Source organism: Chenopodium album, chromosome 11, assembly GCF_948465745.1.
Source record: "Chenopodium album chromosome 11, dcCheAlbu1.1, whole genome shotgun sequence".
Taxonomy (NCBI): domain Eukaryota; kingdom Viridiplantae; phylum Streptophyta; class Magnoliopsida; order Caryophyllales; family Amaranthaceae; genus Chenopodium; species Chenopodium album.
The window spans coordinates 18066532-18091234 of NC_137844.1; the positions used below are offsets into that span (position 1 = coordinate 18066532).

The 24703-nt window shown below is 31.7% G+C and overlaps 1 protein-coding gene and 1 long non-coding RNA gene across 3 annotated transcripts; one reads left to right on the forward strand and one right to left on the reverse strand.

Moving 5' to 3' along the window:
• Positions 1 to 6058: 6058 nt before the first annotated feature.
• LOC145566403 (protein FAR1-RELATED SEQUENCE 5-like) lies at positions 6059 to 8631 on the reverse strand. The gene is made up of 6 exons (XM_081625834.1): positions 8333 to 8631; positions 6872 to 7837; positions 6522 to 6771; positions 6326 to 6471; positions 6211 to 6225; positions 6059 to 6083 (listed from the first exon to the last, which is right to left on the reverse strand). Exons 1-6 carry the CDS (start codon positions 8629 to 8631, stop codon positions 6059 to 6061), a joined length of 1701 nt encoding a protein of 566 aa, XP_081481960.1.
• A 2371-nt stretch (positions 8632 to 11002) lies between these two features.
• Positions 11003 to 14115, forward strand: LOC145568689 (uncharacterized). 2 transcript variants are annotated; one of them, XR_014095891.1, is made up of 4 exons: positions 11003 to 11313; positions 11539 to 12015; positions 13487 to 13606; positions 13685 to 14115. It is a non-coding gene; the product is annotated as an uncharacterized LOC145568689 (long non-coding RNA). The 2 variants fall into 2 exon arrangements; XR_014095892.1 differs by having other exon boundaries at positions 11009 to 11313; positions 11960 to 12015.
• Positions 14116 to 24703: the final 10588 nt, after the last annotated feature.

Below are 24703 nucleotides of genomic sequence, written 5' to 3' on the forward strand. Positions count from 1 at the left end.
GAACAAACTCAATTTGATAGAAAATGGATGCATGGTGGTTGTTTCTGGCAATCTCAGTTGGTTTAACCCAGCCCTACCTCTGTCCAGTGGACATTTTGTGAAGGATATGACATGCTACTATGGCTTATATGAAAATGCTGAGTCCAGTACATTAGACATGCTACCTGTGCATATATGCCAATGCTGGGACCAGTGCATAAAGGGAGCACTATCTGGCTAGACAAGCAACTTAATGTTGAGGCTGAGTACTGTAAGCATGTTAGGTTAATGTATCCATGTAGGTAGTTAGATATGGCCTGTATTTTGACTATCGTGTTTATAATCTGAAATTGTTTGGAAACTTATCCTAGCTATTAGCTTTCATTTTGTTGAAGTGTATGCTTCACTGCTTCTAAATTCTAATTGCTTCAAAGTCTATGATCATATAAAGCGGTAATGTATTTGTGCTGTTGGCTAAAGTTCTTATCTTGTAAAAGTTGGAGATTGTTGATGAGTAGCATCCGACTGTTGAATATCTTGGTAATAACACTATATCTTTAATGAACTGCCTTTTTAGCTATATTTAATTGCTCTGTTTCTAGTAGTAATAATATTTAGTAAATGATAAACATAAAGTAAATAATGTACACTGAAAAGTAAACAAATTAACTTTAAAAGTAAATAGTATTTGTGTTCAAAAATATTGTAATAATGAATTTTTGTTATTTATTTTGAAGGAAATTGAAGAAGAACTGCATTTATTGGCTAGAGATTCAACACTCTTTGCAATGTTACATGTTGAGCGTATAACTTGCTTAACAGAGAAGATGAAAAAGCAACAATTGAATGTGTCTACATCAAATTCTCAACTGTTTTCTGAAACACAAAGCTGATGGAAGACCCTAAAGTAAAAAGGGCTATGGATGAAATAGTAAAGTTGTATGATGATTTGAGAGATGTATCTAATGTGTTTCTGTCAACATGGGAGGAGCACATAAAAATTCTAAAACTGATCCTGAAATGGATGTAGATAATCAAGAGGATGCAGATAATCATAAAACTGTCAATCTGGATGACGAAAACGAAGATTCTGAAAAAGAGGATTCTAAAAAAAGAGGACGAAAAGGATCTAGATGATGAAAATGAAGATTCTGAAAAAGTGGAGGAAAAGGATCTAGATAATGAAAATGAAGATAAGAAGGAGAAAGAGAAAAATGAAAGGGAACAACAGAAGGAACAAGAGAAAAAGAAAAATGAAAAGGAACAAAAGAAGAATGAAGAGAAACAAGAGAAGGAGGCTGAAGTTGATGAGCAGACAGTTAATGCTGAGCTTACTAATGTAGTAAGCTCAGTCACTAAAAGTATCCTAAAGCATACTGTTGTTGAAGAAAATCAGCCAACACTTATAAAGGAAGCAACAGAAAAAACAATTGAAAGTAAGTTATTAACAAAAGTAAATATTAATCAATCCATAGTGGATAGTGTATGATTTCTTTGAAATTACATCTAATGTTTTATTTCAGGTGATGCTGATAAACAACCTGTTGCAGAAACAACCATTGTGCTTAAGGACATTCACCAAGAGATAGTTTCAAAGATTAACATCAATTTAGATTATGGAGAAAAAGATGTTGAAGTTAATTTCGTTTCAAAGACAATGAGAGGAAAAAATCAAGAATGAATGAAATGCCAGAGTTGTACCAAGTACTGGCTGATTACTGCTTTGTGAACTACAGTCCATTCAAACAGTAAGTTATGAAATTTTTTAATTTTAAAAATATTCTATCTACTTTAGTTAATATTTAATTTACTTTAAATAATATTTTATTTACTATAAACATTTAAATGTGCACATTGAAGAGATTGTGAAATATGAAGGTTTTCTCATGATAACAAGAGATGACACAACATCCCTAGCTCCAACAGCCCCCCCCCCCCCCTCAAATGATAAAATCCAATGTAGTTCAATGTTGGTCATTTCTTATGAATGATTCTCGATTGAAAGAAGATCCATCATGCTTTTTCTTAGGCATTGACCACAATGTAAGCGTTAAATTAAATGTTTAGCTAAATTCATAATTAAATGTGTATGATGTAATTAAGTAATATGTTTTATGTCCTCATTAATACACAGAGACCTCTAGAGCTGTCTCTCATGTCACAAGATGCTTCCCAAATAATAGATAAAAAAGACCAGAAGTCTCCTGAAGTACACACAGTAGAATTGAATCAGGCATGGTATGATTGGATGTGTCTCTGTAATGCAGAGGAGCAAATTATGACAGCTCAGTTGGTATGTTTTATTATTCATATCAATTAAACTACATTGTAGGGCATTATGATTTTGAATTTGTAGACTAATAAGTGTAATTTTATTGACAGATCTTTATTCCAATCTGTCTGAGTAACCACTATAGTTTGATAGTGGTTAACTTTTTGAAAGAGTCCATTCAATACTTGGATAACAAGAAGTATGATGAGAAGTATAAGCCTTTCTACAGAATTCTTGGATCTCTTGTGGTGAGATTTTTTGATTTATTAAAAGTAAATTATTATTAATATAAAGTAAATAACATTACTATTAAAGTAAATAAGTTTGTATTAAAAGTGTATATTATAATGCCTTTTAAAAAATAAGATAAAATATAAAGTAAAAGATGTTCTCATTAAAGTAAATCATATGTTTATTAAAGTAATCTATACTTTAAATTTGTTTTACTTATATATTGCTTTACACATGTTACAGGTGGAGGAACTGTCAAACTTTCTAAAAAGAATTAATCATGAAAAAGCTGAGGAAATACTAGAATATGAGTTTGATGAAATTAACTTCAAGTGAAAGACACCAAGATATACTCTTGATTGTGGTGTTTTTGCAATGATCCATATGTTGTGTTTTTTTGGAGACACTTTTAATTCTGACCTTGATTTAGCAAATAGGAGAAAGGTGTATCGTGCTGAAATCTGTGCTGCACTTGCTTTAGCAGAGATAAACAATAAAAGAAAACAACTTGTGCAAAAAGTTTCAAGGTTCAGGGTAGTTAGAAAACTTGAAAAGGAGAAAGGGATGGAAGATATGATATATGTTTCTGATTTCTTGAAAACACATAAGGAAGTAATGGAAAACATGAGCTTGAAATGCCAACAAGTGATTGACTACTTAGCAATCAATAATGATGAAAACTTTCCAAACAAGAGGTATGTTTTATACTTGCAAAAACATAAATACTCCTGTTGCATTGTATATAAAATTGTTTGGCATAAATTTAACTTTAAATTTAATTCAACATTACAGCGAAGTAGTAGGTTGGTTTATAGATTCAATTGAAATAGTAAGGGAAGATTGTAACGCTTTGCTCAAAGAATGGAAAGTTTCAAGTAATCTGATCACTGCTTGAGCAAACCACCTCAATAACAATGAAATGCAAAAAGACAGGTCTGAAAATGACTTGGTCAGATTCTTCTTTAGATTTGACTTCATGGTAACTTTTTTACATTTACATTTATAATAAAAAATTATGCATTGAATAAATATTTGAAATAATCTTGGGAATTTTTTTGCAATATGCTTTAACTACGTGTTTGAATGCTCATGGGAAAAAGGGAGTAACAAGTCTGCAAAAACTATGGATTGATTGGAACAGTTCACAATCATTGGACTTGGATGCAGCTCAATGTGTAAGACATAGAATAAATATTTAAAGTAGAAAAATATGTGTTTAAAGTAATTAAAAACAACTTTAAAGTAAATATGTGTAAAAACAATCTATGTGCAGGTATTTACACCTCTGAAGAAGGAAGATCATTATTTTCTTGCTATCATAAACTTCAAAGATGAAACAATTGATCATTTGGACAGCACTTTCTATGAGACCAATGAAGAATATGAGCCTCTATAGAGTTTTATCTTAGAAACGGTAAAACATCAATAGATTAACAAAGCGCCTTTAAATTCATTTTTCAATGTATCATATTACATTAATATTCATTCCATTGCAGATCATACAAATGCAGAAGTTGTTTAAGAAAAGAAAGCAGCCAAAGGCAAATGATATACTGTCCTACAAGCTGAGAATAATTGAACTTCCATTCCAAAAAGAAAAAGAAGAAAATTACTCTAGAAGTTATCTACTGCTACACATGAAGGTGTATGATGGTGTTAATGGGATAGGATTGGGAACCATAAAAGAGGTAAGTTACCATACTTATTTTTGAAGTCCTTAAATTTTTTAACTTATATGGATTACTTAGAGCATAATTTATTTCAACTAAGGTTAATCTTTTGTTTTTTTTTAACAGGAATTTCCAAGATTGACACACCATCATATAAGAACAGTACTTGACCTACTTCTCAATGATAACAATCAAATGCAACAAAAACTGCTGACAAATGTTGAGGATTGGGAAGAGAAGAAAGCATCTAAAGAATTGTAAATGTTTTTAATAGATTTGAATATATCATAGACATTAGAGTACTTTAGTTGTATAATATTAATCCAAAACATTTGTTTGAATGTTTAAGTAGTATATTTGTATGAAGAATAAATATTATATCTCTTAGTTGAAGTAGTAGAATTATTTTGTTTGAAAAATAGTGCTGATATAAAAGTAGAATAAATCAATCAAAAGGTAAATGAAAATAGTGTTAAAGTAACAAAAACTATGTTAAAGGTAAAAGAAAAAACTTTAGAAAATTAAATCTTTCTGAAATGTGGTGTTCGATTTTAAAGTGAAGAACAATACTGTTAAAGTAATAAAAAAAATGGACCAAAAATAAGTAAATTATCATTTAACTAAAAAGAAAAAATTTAAAAAGAAAAAAGATTCAAGTCAAAAATATGATGTTTAATTTAAAGTAAAAGGAATTAGTGTTAAAGTAAAAGGCATAAAGTTAAGAGTAAATGAAAAATTAAAAAATAAATTCTTTGTGAGGTGATTTTAGAGGTGGAGGTGGTTGTGTGGTGGTTGGGGAGGTGGTAGTTCAATGCTGGTTCAAATTAAAAAAAGTACAAATTTTCCAAATTATTCTTTGTTAGAAGGTCATGCACAACACTATTTCAGTAAGAACGGGTCAAGTTTGGGTCAAGTAAGAATGGGTCGGGTCAACTCAGGTTGGGTCAATTCGAGTTAATACCTAACCTATGGGGGTTGGGTCATGCTTGAGTCGGGATACGTTGGGTCTTACATCTTATCAAGTTTGGGTTGGGTTTGGCTCAAGTTAATAACAGGTCGGGTTACATTCCAGTTGGGTGAATAATAGGTTGGGTTTAATTCAGGTTTTCACGAGTTAAAATGATATAGGGTCATTCTCGGGTTCGAGTCGAGTTCAGTTCAAGTCAATAATTTTCAAGTTAGAATCAAGCCATTCTCGAGTTTTAGTCGGATTTGGTTCAAGTCAATAATTTCCGGGTTATAATCAAGTTGGGTCATTTAATTTCCAAGTCAAATCATTATCGGGTTCAAGTCGGCAAGTCAATAATTTACGGGTTACATTCAGGTCGGGTCATCTCTAGGTCAATTCATGTTCGGATTCGAGTCTCAAATACGCAAGTCAACTCGGATCTAGGGTTGGTTTCAGGTCGGGTTAAGTTGGGTTCGGGTCACCATTTTTTCAGGTTCAGACGAGTCGGTTAATAATCGAGTTTAGGTCGGTATTTCGGGTCAAGTCAGCTTTTGACAGCTCTACATATTATAGTGTTAGTTTTAATACCATGGAACCATGGGGTCTCATGGTAAATGTGGTTCCATACTATTTTTAGAAATATGTCAAGTATTTTGGAACCAAAAACAGAAATCGTGCCAAGTATTCTGGGACAAAGGGAGTAATACAGAATATTATCTTCAATTTTGTAAATAAGGACATTTCATAAATCAAACAATTCATATAATATAAAATATCATAAAGTAAATGAAATATTTCATAAAGTTAATGTCTAATAGCTAAAAGTAAATAAACTGTATTTTAATTCGGTAGTACAATTACTTAAGAGTAAATGTAAAAATATTACAATGATAAAAGTAAAAAATAAAAAAAAAAATATTTGTTCAGTATATCTTGATCTTGATCTTCCAAAACATCTTAAAATTTCCATGTATTATAACAACTGCACAAAAATAAACATCGGAAAATTAGTGACAAATTAAAGTAAATAAATTACAATGTAAAGTAAATAAATTACAAGTTAAAGTAAATGAGAAAAGTACAAAGGTAAAATAACAAAAAAAAAGTACCAAGTATAATAATACCTGCACAAAAATAAAAAGTATATCAAGTTAAATGTTAAAGTAAATAAATAACAGATTAAAGTAAATATAACACTTAAAAGTAAAATACCTGAAGAACTACTTGTTTGGACAGTTTCTACTGTCATGTGAAACACCAGATTGCCCACAAGCTCTACAAGTTCTGCCTTTTTTGGATTTTTCTTCGGAAGCTATTTCTTTTTCACTCTTCAAACGCTTTGAACTTATGGCGGAACCTTTATTAAGACACTGATTTGGAGGCAAGATGTTTACATCTACTTCATTTGACCCAACCAAACCTGAATATCAGCATCTTTCACCTCTTTTGAACTAGTTGCATTTTCAGGATTATTCTTTCTCAGCATCTGCTCCTCAAATGAAGATAATGTCCTAATAAGCTCAGATAAATCATCCTCAGATTGGTCAGATAAACTAACACAACTGAAAATCTTGGACCACACATCACTCACCAATTGCTTCTTCTTATCATACTTAGAAGCATCATCCAGGACAACATTTATGGCTGAAGCTTTCTTCAAAACGTCTTTTCTCCAACGATTTCAAGATATAAAAATTAGGAATTTCACATATAGACTTGCCTTTCATAACAAAACGAATGTGTCTACATAAGATGCCTTGACTCTCAAACATTTTACAAGTACAACTTGACTCATATGTAGCCAAGTCAAAATTTACATCAAAATTTTTCCTTTTCTCATGATCAACAATTACAGAAAACTCCACTCCATCTCCATACAGAGAACTACAACTTTCAACACCACATGAGAAACTGGCTACCTGACATTCTTCTTGAAAATCATAAAAGATGGAACGAGTATAAACAACAACAGCATGCTTTTCCAAGTGTAAATGAGTAAGCAATTGAGGCTCGGATTTATTAAGGCTGTTTAAATCATCATGTTCATGCCTTTGAGCATCAAGAGCAGTTTCATAACAAACAAAAAATTCAACACAGGTCACATGGGGGTTTGTAAAATTACAAAAGAAACTATTTTCATCTTCAGACCTAGAAGTAGAACACAGTAACCCACCCATAAATAAGTCCCTAAAATATGCATGGATCAAAAGATGTTTAATCTTGAACATGTATGCAAACCAATCATGATTGACAAGGCCAAATTCCTCGATAACACTGTTCCAGCCATCAACAAATACATGGGGATCAATTTTTCTATCCCAAACTACTGCACTTAGCTTTTTCAAGAAGTCAGTTTCATTACAAAACTGAGTTCCAACCTTTTCAAGTACCTTTCTCATTATGTGCCACATCCATAACCTGTGTTTAGTCTTGGTAAAAACCTTTTGTATGGCAATACCCATTACAGGGTCTTGATCAGTGATTATACAAGAGGGTTCTCTTCCCATACACTTCCAAATAGTTTGAAATAGCCACACAAAAGATTCTATATCTTCTTTAGATAATAAAGCAGCACAAAATGTAACACATCTCTTATGATTATCAACTCCGGTAAAAGGACAGAAAACCAATGAATATTTATTTGTATCATAGGTAGAATCAAAAGATAGAGAGTCCCCAAACAATTGATAATCTCTTCTACCAATAGCATCAACCCAAATAACACGAGTCAAGTGCCTGCTTTCATCAACACAGTAATCAAAATAATAACCCCCTTTTCTGGATTTCACTTTTTGTTCAAGATTTGAACAAACATTGCACCATCAGCATTAGAGATATACACTTTTAAGTCCCTTGAAAAATTTTTGAAATCATTTTACTACCCCTGACATTTTCAAACCCACTACAAAGTTCTTTCATGATCCTATAAGACATAACAGCCCCTATATTTAACTTTGAATTGTCAAAAATGAACTTCTTATTAGCAAAATTTAAACCAACTTCATATTTGGTAACCTGCCTAGTAATAAGTGTAGAAAAAGGGTGAGAATGAGGCTCATAAAAATAATAAACAATATACTAACCACCATTTACAAACCTAAATTTAATCTTAGCAGGACATCCAACTCTCTTCACAGACTTTTTCCTTAAACATGCACCTTCAACTTGTTTACCAGCTTTCTTGTTATTTGTCACATACCCTTCTTTGCTACATAATAAATATTTAATTACAATAACTCCTTTATCATTAGAATCATCCTTATTCTTTGTACTTTAGTATTACTAGAACGAACTTTAAATCCACACTTATTGGCATATTTGTAATAAAAGGCAATACCAAGTTCAAGAGTATCAAATTTCATTCCAATAAAGGGTTTGTTTTCCAAAGAACAACCTGGCATATACTCTTTATCACCTCTAGAATTATAATATATGCTAGGAAGCACTGGCTGAGTGGGTGTTTTAAAAACTCTTACATTCATATCTTCATTAGTGACAGCAGCAGAACAATGCTCTACACTTTCCGTCATCTTCCTGAAAAGTAAATGAATCAAAGAAAAAAGTAAATAAACAATAACAAAAAGTAAACCAATTTTAAAAAGTATACTAATAAAAATTATTAGAGGTATACCAAAAAGTTAATGACTCAAAAAAAAAAAAAAAAAAAAAAATTGAAAAAATTAAACAAAGTAAAAAACATGAAGTTATAAAGATTAAGCAAAATTAATAATGAAAAGTAAATCACAGCATAACAAAATCGTAATATAAGACTCAAAACAACACAAAATCATAATATAATGCAATGAACAATAAATCGTAATATAAGACTCAAAACAACACAAAATAATACAATTAGACTCAAAATTAAAAAAAAAAAACCTAAATCGTAATATAAAACCCTAAAATGTAGTAAGTAATTGAAAAAAAATCCCTAAATCGTAGTGTATGAACCATAAATCGTAGAAAATACTTCAAAAAACACAAATGCATAACAAAACATCACTAAATAAAACAGAAGTAAGCTGGAAAATTCGAACAAAAACAAAAACAACAATTCAAAAATAATAAATCGAACGAAAAAACAAAAAATCTAAAATCGAACAAAACAGATTGCAAATCAATAAAAAAAATTCAAAAAATCACAAAAAGTATAATAAATCAAAAAAAATTACCTCAAACAATGACGAAAATCAAAGAATTACAACAAAAAAATTGATCAGCGAAGAAGAAAGTCCCGATTTGAGAGTACAAAAGAGGATAGATTTGAGAGTAGAGAGAGATAGTCCAAGAGAGGAAAGAGAAACAAATGAGCTGCGAAATGAAAAAGGAGGAAGGTCATCCAACCGCCGAAATTACCAAAATTCCCTTAATGAAATTGAAAAAGGCGGGTGAAACACAAGCCGTCGGATTGAGAGCAATCAACGATCATGATGAGTTCCTAGTTCCTATTATAGGACTTGGTTCTCACATGATCCTATATATATATATATATATATATATATATATATATATATATATATATATATATATATATATATATATATATATATATATATATATAAGAATTGTTTGTTTTTGAATATTCAAATGTATAACAATTAAATGAAAACAAGAAATAACAAATTAAAGATTAACTTTAATCATTAATAATAGAAAAATAACAAAGAGAACAATGATGCTATGAACTTTAATACATAAGAATAATAAAACTTTAAACATTACGCAAGAAAAGAAAAAAAAATCTAATAACTTACTTATTGAGTTCAATATAAAAGTACCTAAATTACTCCCCTCTAACAAAAAAATAAATCTTAAAATACTTCACTCATCATATTTATTAATCTGATTTATGATCATGACATACATTCCTTACTTAATTGGCCTTAATGATTTCGCATACTTGCTCTTGATTTTATCTAACTTTTAAGTCCATTTTAGACGTGTCTTTGCAAAGCAACACGAAATCTTGTTGTCAAATGTGTTCTTTAATTGCATATAAGTCTTTTTTTTTATTGTATATCTTGATAATTACCCCGTCTCTCGCCAAGATGAGTTGTTTTGTTTTTTACTTTGCTTTTATTCCTCGCAACCGCTTTAGCCTCTTTTTGTCCCATTGGTCATTTATTTCTCACTTCCATGTTATCAATAATCTCACTAGTATCAGGATTTGAAGAAGTAGAGGTAGTGTAATCACACCACTACAAAGTAGGCCTAACGTAACACCTTGTGGCAACACTTTATATGTCCAGAAATAAAAAGATTCTTAAGTAACACTTTTGTAACACTTAAATAACAAGTATCACTTGTATGTAACACTTAGGTAATTTGTAACACTTTGATAATTTGTAACACTTTTTAAAAAGTAACACTTTCATGTAACACTTTGATTATAGGTATGTAACACTTTTTAAAAAGTAACACTTTCATGTAACACTTTGATTATAGGTAACACTTATATGTAACACATAAATAATTTGTCATAGTATAATGTTATTTTTTTTTCTTCGTAATAATCATTATTAGGATTTTCACTTTAACTAACCAAATTATAATGATGAACTTGAATTTATCACTACAAGGATTTTCATTTTTTTATTCGTAGCATTTTTTATTTGTATTCGCAGTATTTTTTACCCTTATTATAAATTATACTGTATATAGCATTGTTAAGATCACTGAACCTTATTTTTCCTAAAATGATAATATTTTTTTACCGAAATGAAGTTATTTTTACTATTTCTCTATTGTATTTCTTCATTTCAGTTAATGATTTTTACTGAACTTAACTTCTTTTTATAAATATTATTTTTTGTAAGGTGAAAAGAATATAACATATAATAGCGAATCTTATTTAAATGCTATCCAACCCTTTTTTTTTAAAGAAACTTAATCCCACTTGTTTGTCTTAACAAGACAACCGTAATTAGATAGGCTTCAAAAAAATAAAAATAAATAAATAAACCACCTAGGAATCTGTCAATCTCTACAGACTCTACCCACGCAAAGTCACAAACCCTTACTCCCCTTCCCTATTCTCTGCAAAAGAGTACTCAAAGAGACACTCATAGTCTCATACCCAAATTTCTTGAAATCAAAAACCTCTAAATTTCGACGGCAATTTGCAACTCCCCGGTGAGCAGACAAATCTTGTTGGTTTTCGCTGTCGTATTTAATTTCCTGGTGGAAATAGTTCATTATTCTTCAATTCTAAGGTTTGTTTCTCACCAAAAAGCGCTAAATTTTGCTTTTGATTCATGAATTTTATAGAGTAATTGGTGTTGAATTGTTGTTTTAATTGGGTTTTGGGGGGATTTTGGGTAGATTTATATTCTCGATTTGTATAAGGGTTTAGCGATTTTTTCTTGATTATCAATTGTTTCATAGTTACTAGTTAGATTTCTGTAAAATAAAATTCGTTTTTTGGGTTTTTCTTTTAGTCAAATTCTGACTTCCATTAAAGCGAAAAATGGAGCAGCAATCTTTGGCGCAATCTCAATAAACATGCTATCTATAGCTACTATTTTAGTATTTTTGCCGCATGCAAACCTGGCGACATTATCCCTTTGAGTACGATGGGTCAATACCATTTTGTTTGTTTTCTCTCTCTCCTCTTCTTTCTAATTACTGGCTTTCTTGATTGCTTATTGATTGTATTTGAAAGGCTATTTGGCATGATATAGTTGGTCTTAATTGCTCTATTTTTTGCTGTTAATCGAGAGGTAATTTCATGCCCCCTTTTTATGTATACTATTTTTCCTTTTTTTTTTTTTTTTTTTTTTTTTTTTAATCAATCTAATTTCTTGCTTTGAACAAGTTGGGTGATGAATTTTAAACTTTGTTGATTTGAATGTTGCATAGGTTTTGATTCCTATTCTGAAACCAGCTGAATACACCATTGCAAATCATAATAAAATGTAAGTTTAATCTCACCTTTATTTAATGCTTTTTTATTTTATTTCATTTTATTTTTACCTATTTTATGTTTCTTGAGTTTTTCTGTTTGCTATTTCAATTATTGAGCATTGTTTTAAAAAGTGGGATTTTGGTGAGTTTGATTGGTGTTGTTTAAGTGCAATTAAGCCCTTTTCTTTCAAGTAGTTGTTGAATTGGATTCTATGAGCGAAATCGGGCAGATATAATGGCTAATAAGGTTTTGGTGAGGCCAAATTAGTGAATTGTATTCTAATTTGGCACCAAGATATTTAATTATCAGCAAATCAGCTGTAGAAATTTAGTTAACAACCTGGCTAGTAGGCAGGAGGCAATAAGATGGCGAAGACTTGATTGTGTAGGTAGACTGCACACACTTTTAAAAGTCAAAATTTAGGATGAGTATCAAGCTCATAGATGAATTTATGTGGTTTAGATGTTGAAAAATAGTTATTTGGTAATTCATATTAAAATAGTTACGTAGTATTTGGTAATTGCTTTAAAAATTCTGATTTGGTAAGTTCTTTTAAAATTGTGATGTAAGTAAATACTATTCAAATTGTTCCTTTTTTATTCATGTATGCATTTCGTATAGATGTTTGGTTTAAATGCACTAATATTAACCTGCACAGTTATGCAGGTAGAGGATCTAAAAGCAAAATTTTGTGTTGTATCTATGTGGCTTTTTGTGAGGGTTTTATGCTTCTAGGGTCCCCCCTCTCTTTATTATTATTGCTCTTCCTAATTTCATTATCTTGGGAATGATTCTTGTTGCTCTTTCCTTTTACTTTATTGGCAAGTGCGTCAGGGTTGTATATTGAAGGAGTGATCTTGCATTGAAATTTTGCAAGTTAATGCCTGCACATGGTGTTAAAATATTTTGCAATGTATTTATATGAAATATGCATATGATAATTTACTTGTGCAGCATGTTGGAGTCACTTAGTTACTTTCTGATTTTTCTCGGAAATTTTGTTAAGAACTACCAATTAAAGCGCGTGTTTTGAAAACAACTACCTATTAAAAAAAAATTTAAAGAACTGTCACAAAGTTGTAAAAAGTTTAAGTAGCACTACCACTCTAATAATTCCAACTAGAATATTCGGCATATAAGTTCCATTTTTTACCTTTACCTCATAAAATAACCATCTAAATTGACTAAATTACCCTTCATAAAGGTTAAAAGTGGTAAAAAGTGAAACCCAAATGTCTGAGATTCTAGCCAAAATTGTTAGAGTCGTAGTGCTACTTAAACTTTTTACAACTTTGTGGTAGTTCTTTTAAAAAAAAAAAAAATTAATAGGTAGTTGTTTTCAAAACACGTGTTTTAATTGGTAATTGTTGACAAAATTTCCGTTTTTCTCGTTGTAAATTAGTCTCTTTGGAGAAATTTTATACCCTCATGGTGAAACATAATCTTGGTGTTATTGAACATTACAGCTTGAATTTTTGCAGGCCCTAGTCTCTATGTGGATACCCAGGTTAAAGAATTAACTAATGTGCAGAGGTAATTGGAGGATCCATAAGCTCATGGATATTGGTTTGCATTTCTTGTGTTTTGACATAGATACTAAGGTAGTACAGTTAATTAAATTTCGCAGAATATATATGCTAGAAGGATTAGTTTGGCTCACTTTGTTCAATTGTGGTCAGTTATGGAGTGCAACAAAGAAGAGACCTTGAGGGCCAAGGATATTGCTCTGAAGAAACTGGAAGCAAAAAAATTTTTGGCGCTTTAGGTGCATTCAAGTTGATTGGGAAGGCTCGGTCGGAATCATTTGTGGACTCTGAACAACTATAACAGCCAAACATAGTAACTGCTGTTTGTTTCTGTTTGCTGCCACTGATGTTTGCTGCTACATGATGTCTGCTAGAAGCTTCTGTTGTTACTGTTGCCGTTATGCTAGCTTCTGTTTCTTATTTTCTCACTTTTTTTAAGCTAGAGTTCGAACTTGATTTTGTTTTAATTTGGATTATTATCTTGTTTGGCCAAACATTAAAATTGGTGTTTATGGGTATTTTGTAAAAGAATTATGAAATTATTTCGATCTAAATTATTATCTATCATATATGTTAGTTTCTCATTCATAATTGTTAACATTATTTTTATATTTTAATATGAGCCAAATCATTCTAATATGTGCAACACTTATTTTGTCGCCCGTTTGTATTTTGTGCAACGATTATTTTAGTTGTGGCCATATATTGCACATGTGAGTTTTTGATATTATTTTTTTATGTATTTTTCTACAATATATTCTTCATATATTTAGCACAATTCTTTTACTATACAATTTTGTTATCCAAATTAAGAGAAATGCAAAAACACGTCTTAGTTAGAAAATTATTGTGAATAACTTTCATGATATACAACCTGCTACTTACAAACATCATGTGATTCATGACAATTTCATCTCTTAAATGAGATAATCTAAATTACAAAAGTAAAAATAATGGAATTCCTCCGTATTCATCCTACCTAAATAACTTTATAAAAAAAAAATACAATAATATTAAAGCCTACACTAAGTATATCTTTAAAGATCCATTAAAAAAAAAAAAAAAAAAATCACATAAATTTGCAGTTTTTATAATTCATTTTTTGATTTGCTATTTGTAAGGTACAACAGTACAATCACCATTCACCTTCAATTATTGCGGATTGAAATTTGTGTCAAAATTTGAAAACAATTGCAGTTTGATGTTGTTTTTCCTCTTCTAGTTCAACACATTTCATCCAAGAAGAAGGGGATACAGAGTAAAAAGGGTTATTAAACAACTGGGTTTCAAAAAGATGATGGAAGAAAGAAAGTTTATAATTTTGGATATAATTTAAACTAGAAGGTCGTTGAGGAATGAGTTTTTAATGGAGGTGAGAAAGGAATATAGGAATGCTGAAGATAATTATGGAATGTGATATGGGTATTGGCGGTACATGGGTGAGCATAATTTGTGTTATTGGCAGTTATTCGAAATTCAAATTTGGTGGTGAAATTTTTAGTGTAAAATTTTCTGCTTTTTTTTCCATTATTTTGGGTGACGAAATCAATATTTCGTTGCCCAATATGATGATATGGGCTACGATTGAGGAAACATCGTTGCACAAAATAATATTTTGGGCAGCAAAAGTACTATTCGTCGCGCATGCTCTATTTTGGACAACGAAATATTATTTGTCGCCTAAACTGTCCTTTTAAGGCCACGAAATTTTTAGTCGTCGCCCAAAGCCACTTTTCTTGTAGTGGTAGCTTGCTCAATGGTTATTGAAAGACTTTCCCTTTTCCACTCATTATAATTTACTCTACAATACCAATAATCACCTTACTTTGATTGGTGCCTTTGATTATCAGTTGTGAAATCTAACCAACTCATGCATAAATCTTTGTCCATGTATTGGGTTATCATCTATCAACTATTAATAGTTTGTGCAATTGCCTCTTGTATGTTATCACTTTGAGGAGTGTCAGTGTAATACCCCGTATTTTTATACGTATTTTATTTTAAAAAAGTATTTTGTGAGGCATTTAAATAATTTGAAATGAATTATTTATGGCATTTTAATTATTTATTTTAAATAAATTTGAAAATATTTTATAAAAGTAAAGTTTTATTTAATTAATTTTTTTATTAAGTTGGGATTTAATTTAGAAAAGTTTTATTAGGAAAGAGATCAGGAAAGATTAAAAAGGGAAAATTTAGGTAAGAAGGGTTTCTAGAAAAGGGGTATAAATATTCAACACTTGGGCAAATTAAACTTTGCCCAGAGTGGAGAATACCCAAGGTAAATAAACTTTTCTCCCTTCTCCTTTATTTCTCTTTCTTTTTCTTTCTTTTTCCCCTTCCCTTTTTTTCGGCACTCACCACCGCCAGCCACCACCACCACCGGTGGGCCACCAGCAGCAGCAGCCGGTAGCAGCGGCAGTGCCACCAATAGCCGGATGTGGTGTCGTGGCTGCTGTCCTGCCACCTCCTTTGAAAAAAAAAAATTATTTTTCTTTTGTTTAATCCTAGATCTAATTATAAATTATGAGTTTTTTGATGATTTTATGATGATTAGTTTTAAGTATGGTGCAGATTAATTTTCAGATTAATCTAATTAAAAAGCCCCAATTTTTGAAACCCTAGATTTATAAATAATTGATTATTGAAGGAATATGATTTAGGGTGGTTTAACCTTCACTTTAAGGGTTTTAAAGTATAATTACAGCAAGTTTTCATGAATTAATATTGCTGGAATTTTTGTTAATAAGCTAAAAATTAAGTTTCTTGAAGGGATTTTGACTACCCATTAATTGGGATTAAAGTATGAGGTTTTAAATTAATTTTCAGCTTATTTTAATTAAATTATGAGTGGTTTAATAAGAGTATATATTGCTAGAAATTTGTGTGGAGTAGATTTTAATGCCATATTATGATTTTGGTTTGTAGGAGACTTTGAAGTAAGCGATTTCTATTAGTTGTGGCGATTTTAACATCGTATACGAGGTACGTTCGTGTACTTAGCATATTTTTGATGATGTAGTAACATGCTAGGCTTGATTAAATAATCCCAAGTAGTATCATGCTAGATTATGATTGGAAATTGTGATTTGGTTGATATTGGTGATTGAATTATGAAGCATGGTTTATTTGTGATGGATTAATGATTGGAAAATAATCCTTTGGCATGTTGTATATGAACCAAACTTTTATTTACGGCATGATAGAAAGGATATTTAATTAAACTACATGTTTAATTGAGTTTAGAATATAGAGAAGGAATTTTATTATGGTTCATATAATTTTTATTGATGCTTTAAGCATGAGGAAAGAGCTATTTAAGTGTCATTGAACACGAGGAATAAATTATACGTTGGTGCCTCGGTGCACTTAAGGTGTTTGCAACACCGAGGGATAGGATTTGTGGCGCATTATGCGTTTAAGGTGTTTTTGACACTGAAGTAGATTTAAAAAGGGTTCAACATTAAATATTATGTGGTCACTAATTACTCAAGAATTAAATTGGTATGTTTGATTATTTGAATAATTATTATGATTGAATGATTATGGTTTCAGAGTCATCACCAAGTCTAATAATATGTAAATAACGTAAAGTGAAAGAAATTATGCACCAAAACTCTTGGAACGTATATACCTTGAGTATGAACATATGCGGGGAGTTATGGGGTTTTATATTTAACCATAACTTCTACTAGGAGTACATGACGCTGAATTTTCCTTTTATTATTATGCGCAGGAATTCCGCCACTTACGAGTGGTTATTTTATACTGGCACGGTTAGCTCCCATGTTAGTACCCCATTATTGGGGCAGGTTAGGGGGGAAACCCGTTCGATGCGTAATCATTACTAAATAAATATTTAATTACTTAGCTGAGAAGTCTCGTTGTATGTTGTGTGCTTGTAAACAGGTGCAACGAGATAAGTGGTGTGTTGATAGGTGAAAGCATGTTAGTGTGTTTAATTACGCTTATGTACTCAGCTTTGCTGATTATGTGTTTATGTGTTTGTTGGCCTTGTCTTTACCTTGGCCCTATAATGACCCATTTTTAATGGAGAGTAGTGGAAACAAGTAGAGAGAAGCTTTTTAGGTGATGAAGCACATTCATGATGGGCATGAGTGAAGAGAGAATTATGCTAGTTTCCATAAGTTTATGATATGTTTATTGCTTTCATTATTTTATTATATTATGTTTGTGAGACTAACGCAAAGGTTTTGAATTGGTTCGGTTTTGATAAGGGCCTACAATGGTTCCAAGTTGTAGGTTGACTTTGTTTTACTTTGGTTTGACTTTACTTTCGTTGGTTGACTTTTTAAGTTGATTCGTTTTGAATGTTTTTAAAGATATTCTTCCGCTGTGTGTCTTTGATAGTTTCCTTAGCCGTTTTCACGGTGGCGGTAATGTCTTTGATTTTCCTATTTTGATCTTTAAACAGAGCAAACAGGTATTTTAAAGGAAAATAATTTTTAGGGTGTTACAGTCAGACTCCATTTGAGACCTTCGAAGGGAAGATTCATGATGCATGCTAGAGAGACCCCTACACTTTCTCTTCTTGTAGCATCATGAACCACATAAGATTCACTCGAAAGTGAAGGTTGAAGATAGTTGCTCGATAGTGTCATAAAAATAGACAATTGTAATATTGGGGTAATAGTAGCTAGGATGGTAGTGTGTTTGAGGGTGTGAATTTTTGGAAGTATAATTTTCGATGTGATGAATTTCCCAAATAACCAAAATATTTACTAAATGGATTTCCGTATCATCCATCTATTTTTTTGTGAGAAATTAATTGTAGATATGAAAGTATTTAAAGATTATATTGCTATGAAATAATATGCAGGATGTATTCTTAAGTTTTAGAATGTTATTTATAGATGCATTAGCTCATAAATTAAAGACAACTCAAAGCTAAATGCGGTTACAAACTACTTTACGTTAGCTAAAATTTTGGCAAAATCCTTTGTTGAAAAGTCTAGTTTGTTACTACATGAAATAATCAAATAAATTTAAGTTTAAATACTGTAAAATAAATAAATAAATAAAACATACGATGTGTACAACACATGTACAAATCCAGGTCCTCTACAATAGTTTACCTACTTTAGGAATGTAGGATTAATACCATGTATGTCAGTTAACATCTGAACTATGTGTCAATTGATAAGGTTGAATATAATACATATAATTTTATTTTTTTTTAGAAATAAGTTAAAAAATGATGTTGCTCTTATCTTGTACAACAATTGTACTTCACATTTGATACAAAATCAAACATGTACCCCATGCCCCATTTTATAAAATTAACTGTTATTTGCTTAAATTTTCCAAGCAGTGTTGCTTAACTCAGCAGCATTACTCAAGAAAGCAGGTATTTCAATAGTGCTCCAATGGGCAAGCAACAATTTTAATATTTTTCAAATTTGCAAGCAGGTCCTTAAAATACACCATTCGAGATTCTCTAAGGGTGTATTCTATTCACCTGATTTTTACTTATTTGAATTTATTAGACCTTATTAAAACTTATTTTAGTTATAATTTAAATTGGATAATCCTTATCAAAACTTATTTTAGTTATAATTTGAACTTGGGTAATCCTTATCAAAACTTATTTTTTCTGAACTGAACTTATCCGAACTTATTAATCTGAAATAAGTGAAAATAAGGTGAATAGAATAGACCCTAAATATGGTGACAAAAGTCGACTTTCTAAAGCCGCTTAAAAATTGCTTTTAAAACACTGTGAAAGTATTTACTTATTATCTTTTGAGATCGTTTGAAGTCAAACTTTATTTCTTGAATTTAGTCATCGTAGGCAATAAAGTCCACAAATATTGCAACCATTTCTTCAAAATTTATATTCTTTGTATATTTCAAGCCAATATCCCACACTAAAGAGCACAAAATTCTAATACAATGTCTATCCTTTAAAATTGCTCATGCATATTTTGTTACTTAAACTAACCGATCATATCATTCAAATTCTTTGATCAAATTAAAATTTATTGCAAAGACCAACTATATCAAATTCCATAAGTGATTGACAATAAATTCCTCTGTACAATCATGTGAATTAAGATCATTTTCTATTCTATTATAGTAATTAAGCAGATTTTTTTCCATTAACTCCAATGTCAACCAAAAATCACTTCGAACAAGAAGATGACCACCTACCTAAGCCATAAAATGATTGTGAAAATCTTTAAGAAACTAGAGTGCTCATGAGTTATTATTTCTCATGAAATTATGACGCCATGATGATATTATCATTGTTATTATGTGCACAATTTTCACTTTCTTCCCTTTTCTTAGGTAGGGATCACTATGTACGTATTTGTAAAGTATTGGGTGAGTCAGACTCATGGTGAGTCGATCCACCAAGATACAAAATTATTTCTTCCCCCAAACTTCACCATCCCGCCTTTCCTTTTCTGACTAATTTTCTTATCACTATGTTAATCAAGCTTTCTCACTCTCTACATAAGCATCAACAAAAACTGCCCAACTCCTCATTTCCCTTCTCCCTCACACCATAACTCGCTCATGTTAGTGATGGTTCCTTTTCCTACCTCCATTGAGGGAATGCTTCACTTAAAGTAGAAATTGTAGTTGCTTATGATGGCTTTTGGGTGATTGGGATCTACACATGACGACTTATCTTCTACTGCAACTATCTCGATCTAAATTGCCTTCTAACACCGCTCTCGATTGGCTCGTCGACATTAATTAGGTTCAGAAAATTGGATGAAATTGAGGGATTATATGAGTAAATTGAATGATATCATGAAAAGATTTTATGATTAAGGAAAAATTGCAAAAAGCCACCTTTTATAACAACTTTTTTGTAAAAAAACACCTTATAATTTTTTTTTTTTTTTTTTTTTGTAAAAACACACTTAAAACCGTTTTTTTTTTGAGGTCACACCTTAGCCCGGTTTCCGACCTTTGACTTGGTTTTCAGGTGTTAACCTGCACGTGAGGAGCACGTGTTCCAGTCACACTCCTCTTTTATTATTTTTCCCCCTTTTTTTCCCTCTAATTTTACCCTCCAATTTTACCCCCACTAATTTTAGTTTCTCTCTCCTATCTTCCCACTTTACTTCACTCTGTCTTCTCACATCACCATTACTACTCTGCAAGGGAGTTCTTGTAGGAAATTATAGGTACTACGCAGTGGAAAATCATGAATCATATTCATAAAAGTACCTAATCCCAAGAATCAAATGCATAACACACAAGACACATAATCATACCTTTGAAGCGTGAATTCCACGTAGCAATTTGATTGACAAATCAGGGAGAGAATAGAGCCCCAAGCGTTGCTCCTCTACTTAGTCCACGAGCTTCGAACGAGCCGTCCACCAATACTAGATTAGTCGAGTGAAAGGGAAAACCGCGATCATCACCTTTAATGGACTAAGCCGACCACCACGATCCACCACAACCACGAACCACCACTCTGGCGCCGAGGGAGGAGAGAGGGCCGTGAGAGAGAGGAGAGTTTGAGAGAGCTTGGTCTCGTGTTTGCTAATTAGGGTTTGATCTCACTGATCAGTTAATTGCATTTCTCCAAACCCTAGGCACCTAGTCTATTTATAATCACATTATAATTAGACTAGGGTTAGGAAGCCCAAAACCCTTCAATCCACTCCATGTGGCCGGCCATACTAGAGGATGAGGCCCATCATGGGCCTTGTCCTCTCGTGCTCGATCTAGACCCTTTGTGTGACCTTATAGGATCCGTCCAATTGGGCTTTGGGCTAATTTATTAGCCCAAAGATCGTTAGTACCTCTAGCTATGATAAAACGACGACCCAAATGTCCGAACTTAATTATCTCCATAATTTGATCCATTTATATATCTAGTAATTGCACACGACGAAGACATAAATCCTTCAATCTCCCACTTGTCTGAGACAAGTGTGCAATATTCAAATTCCTTAAGTCAATATGTGTCGATTTGATAATATGATTGCATTACATGTCGAGATCATATTAATCTACAAATCGTTTCTTGAAATCTGAGTTAGAATTACAAAACCAAATGATTACTGAGTAATGCATTTGAACGCGGCCACGTATTTTCTGAATTCTCCCTCTTCAAGCGGCCATGACACATTCCCTAATTTAATAGGTAGACTCAATCCAATCTTGTGGCAACCAAAGCTCCCACTCGACTCATGAAGTAACCGGGAAACACACTTTATAATCTCCAGTTACGGGCAGATGTTTGAGTGTACCACAGTTAAATCAATCATTGAATGAAATCAATGTTCCATTCATGTCAAAGGAATCCACTAATATATCCGGAAGCTCTATACTTGAACTTCAAAGTAGGTCAATATGTTCGATCATGCATCATTCATGCATATCCAAGTGATTGACCGAGCATCTCTATGCCCCTATAGCCCATGAAACTGCGCTATCCAATCAATCTTACGTGCTAGTCCATTTATTGAAATCATTTATGTTCACTTTAATGACTTCGAACTAGGAACTTAAATAATATATGAATTTTGTTCACCTGTGGGGTTTCATTCACCAGGTCATCAACCTGATGAGCCCATCAATTCATAATTATTCTGGACATTTTATTTAATTTCCAAAACCATAATTAAATCAGAGAAATGATAATTTCTGTTTAAACATAATTCTGCAAATTGATGCATTCCTTATGTAACATGCTTTCTCAAAACATATACAACTTGAATTACATAACTTACTTCAATCCAAGTCTTTAATATGACTCTCATATCTTAGTCTATGGAAGGGGTTTAGTGATTTCTCATTCATAATAAAACTTTGCAGATCATGACATCCCACTTGTCATTGATCTCATAAATGAGGTGATATCTCATATCTATTTGTTTAATTTTGTGATGTGACCCTAACTCCTTCGTTATGGCAAAGGTGTCCTTTTAGTCACAGGACAATTTGATCCAAACTTCCTCCTTAACTACTCTTACTGTAGCTATATACACATATTCTGAGTATGCGACAGCATTCTGCTTTGAACTCTTCAAGCTTACTGTTCTTCTCCATTCAAACACAAAATGTATTTAGATCACCATCTAAAGTCATCTTGCCTGTTTGGAAACTTGCATCCGTATTCACTTTTGACAACTTATTCACTTTTAACACCATTAGCCAGAAAGATTTCTTTAGTTCTTCTCAAGTACTCAAGGATTTGCTCTTTGCAACTTTCAGTATGCTTATTCTAAATTTACTTGAAACTTGCTACATATGCACAAGTCATATGTAACATCTTGCTTTGTACATATAATGGACCCTTTGTAAAAGCATGAGGTACATTATCCGTACAACTCGACTCTACTAGCTTTTGAAGGCACCGAGTTTTATTGAGTGTAATACCATGAAACATGGGAAGACATCCTCTCTTAGAGTCTTGCTTCATGAACTTGTCAAGAACCTAATCAACATAAGTCTCTCGATTCATTCTAATCATTCTTCAAGATTCACTTTGTGGATCTTAATTCCCAATATGTACTCAACATCTCCTAAGTCTTTCATATAGAAATAACTTTTTAACCACTGCTTGACTTATTCAAGCATTGATATGTCATTTCATACGAACTGTATGTCATCTACATACATGACCAAGAAGACCAATTGCTCTCACTAAACTTCTTATCTCTACAAGATTCCCTTTCGCTCTTTTAGGAAATCAGACTGTTTGATTGCCTAATCGAAAAGAATGTTCCAACTTCTGATGCTTACTTCAATCCCTTAAATGAATTTCTGAAGTTTGCAAAACTTTCTAGGATTTCTGGATTTCAAAATTCTTAGGTTGTATCATATACATATCCTCCATCAAGAACATTTCATGAAGGTGATTTTGATCTCCATTTCTAAACTTCGTAATCGAAATCAGCAATCACTAGAAGAATCCGAATAGGCTTACGCATCTAATAGGTTTGACCCTATTTGTAAGACTATCATGGACTAGCACATCTTTATAGACATGGAGTCCATTCTGGATTTCATGGCTTTAAGCCACTTCCTGAGTTGGCACTTATCCAAAACTTGCTTGTAGGGCATGGATTCCAACCATTCCAATAGGAGAATTTTAGAATCCATCTTTTCTCAAAATTTCAACAAACTGTTTGTTTTGATCCCAAGTAACCTACAATAGGTATAAGCAACAATAGAATTATTCTCTTCAACTCTTTGAAGCCTTTCATTCAAGTAGGACGATAGAAGCCTCGCTAGTGGAATTAGCTTGCTTCGACACATGGTTTATCAAATTAGCTGATTTCATATGCCTTCGTCTCTGATGTAGTGTTATCCACATCCATTTGTTGCTCGTCTCGAATCTTCATCGAGATCTAACTTTACTCCCACTTGGCTTTGTAGGAAGATATTTCTTTCTATAAAGACACTATTGCGAGCAACAAACACTTTATTTCTACGCGATTGTAGGAATAATATCTCTTAGTTCCATGAGAAAACCCATGAATAACTATTTTTCTGATTTAGGGTGCATTATGTCATTTTGTAAACATTTTACATTGATTTCATAACCCTTAATCCTGTTTAGAAAGGATAACTTTTAGAACATTTCTAAATCATAACTTTTATGACATCTTTTCTACTGCTTTGGTTAAGTTTCCTATTTAGTATATTCGCAATTGTTGTTGTAATATATGTCCTCAAAACGATATTCGTAAATCATTAAAGCTAAGCTAGGATCGAACCATGGCAAGCAAAGTTTGATTCCTTCTTTAAACATACATTTTAATTGTAATATTTCTAGATTGTGAACTAATTCAACAATCCCCTTTAGATGATCATTTACTTTTGAGTTAAATATTTATCACAACAATCATATTGTGGTGTTAATTACTCATCTCAAACTGATTTTACATTTCATTTTGGAACTTTGAACATTTCAATGATTCCAAGCTTTACTTCATTAAGTAATTATCAATATAGTTACTTAAATCGTTAGTAAAAGCAATAAAATAGTTAAATCTCTTTGCTAATTCTTGAACTTATGGTCCACACACATCATATGTTTGTGTTCCAAAAAGGTCATTTTAGCTCTTTTACCCTTTCAACTAAAAGGAAACTTGGTCATCTTACCTTATCAAGCATGAGTTCTAATTCTCAAATGATTCATAATCAAATTAGAATAAGAGTCCATCCAATGTAACT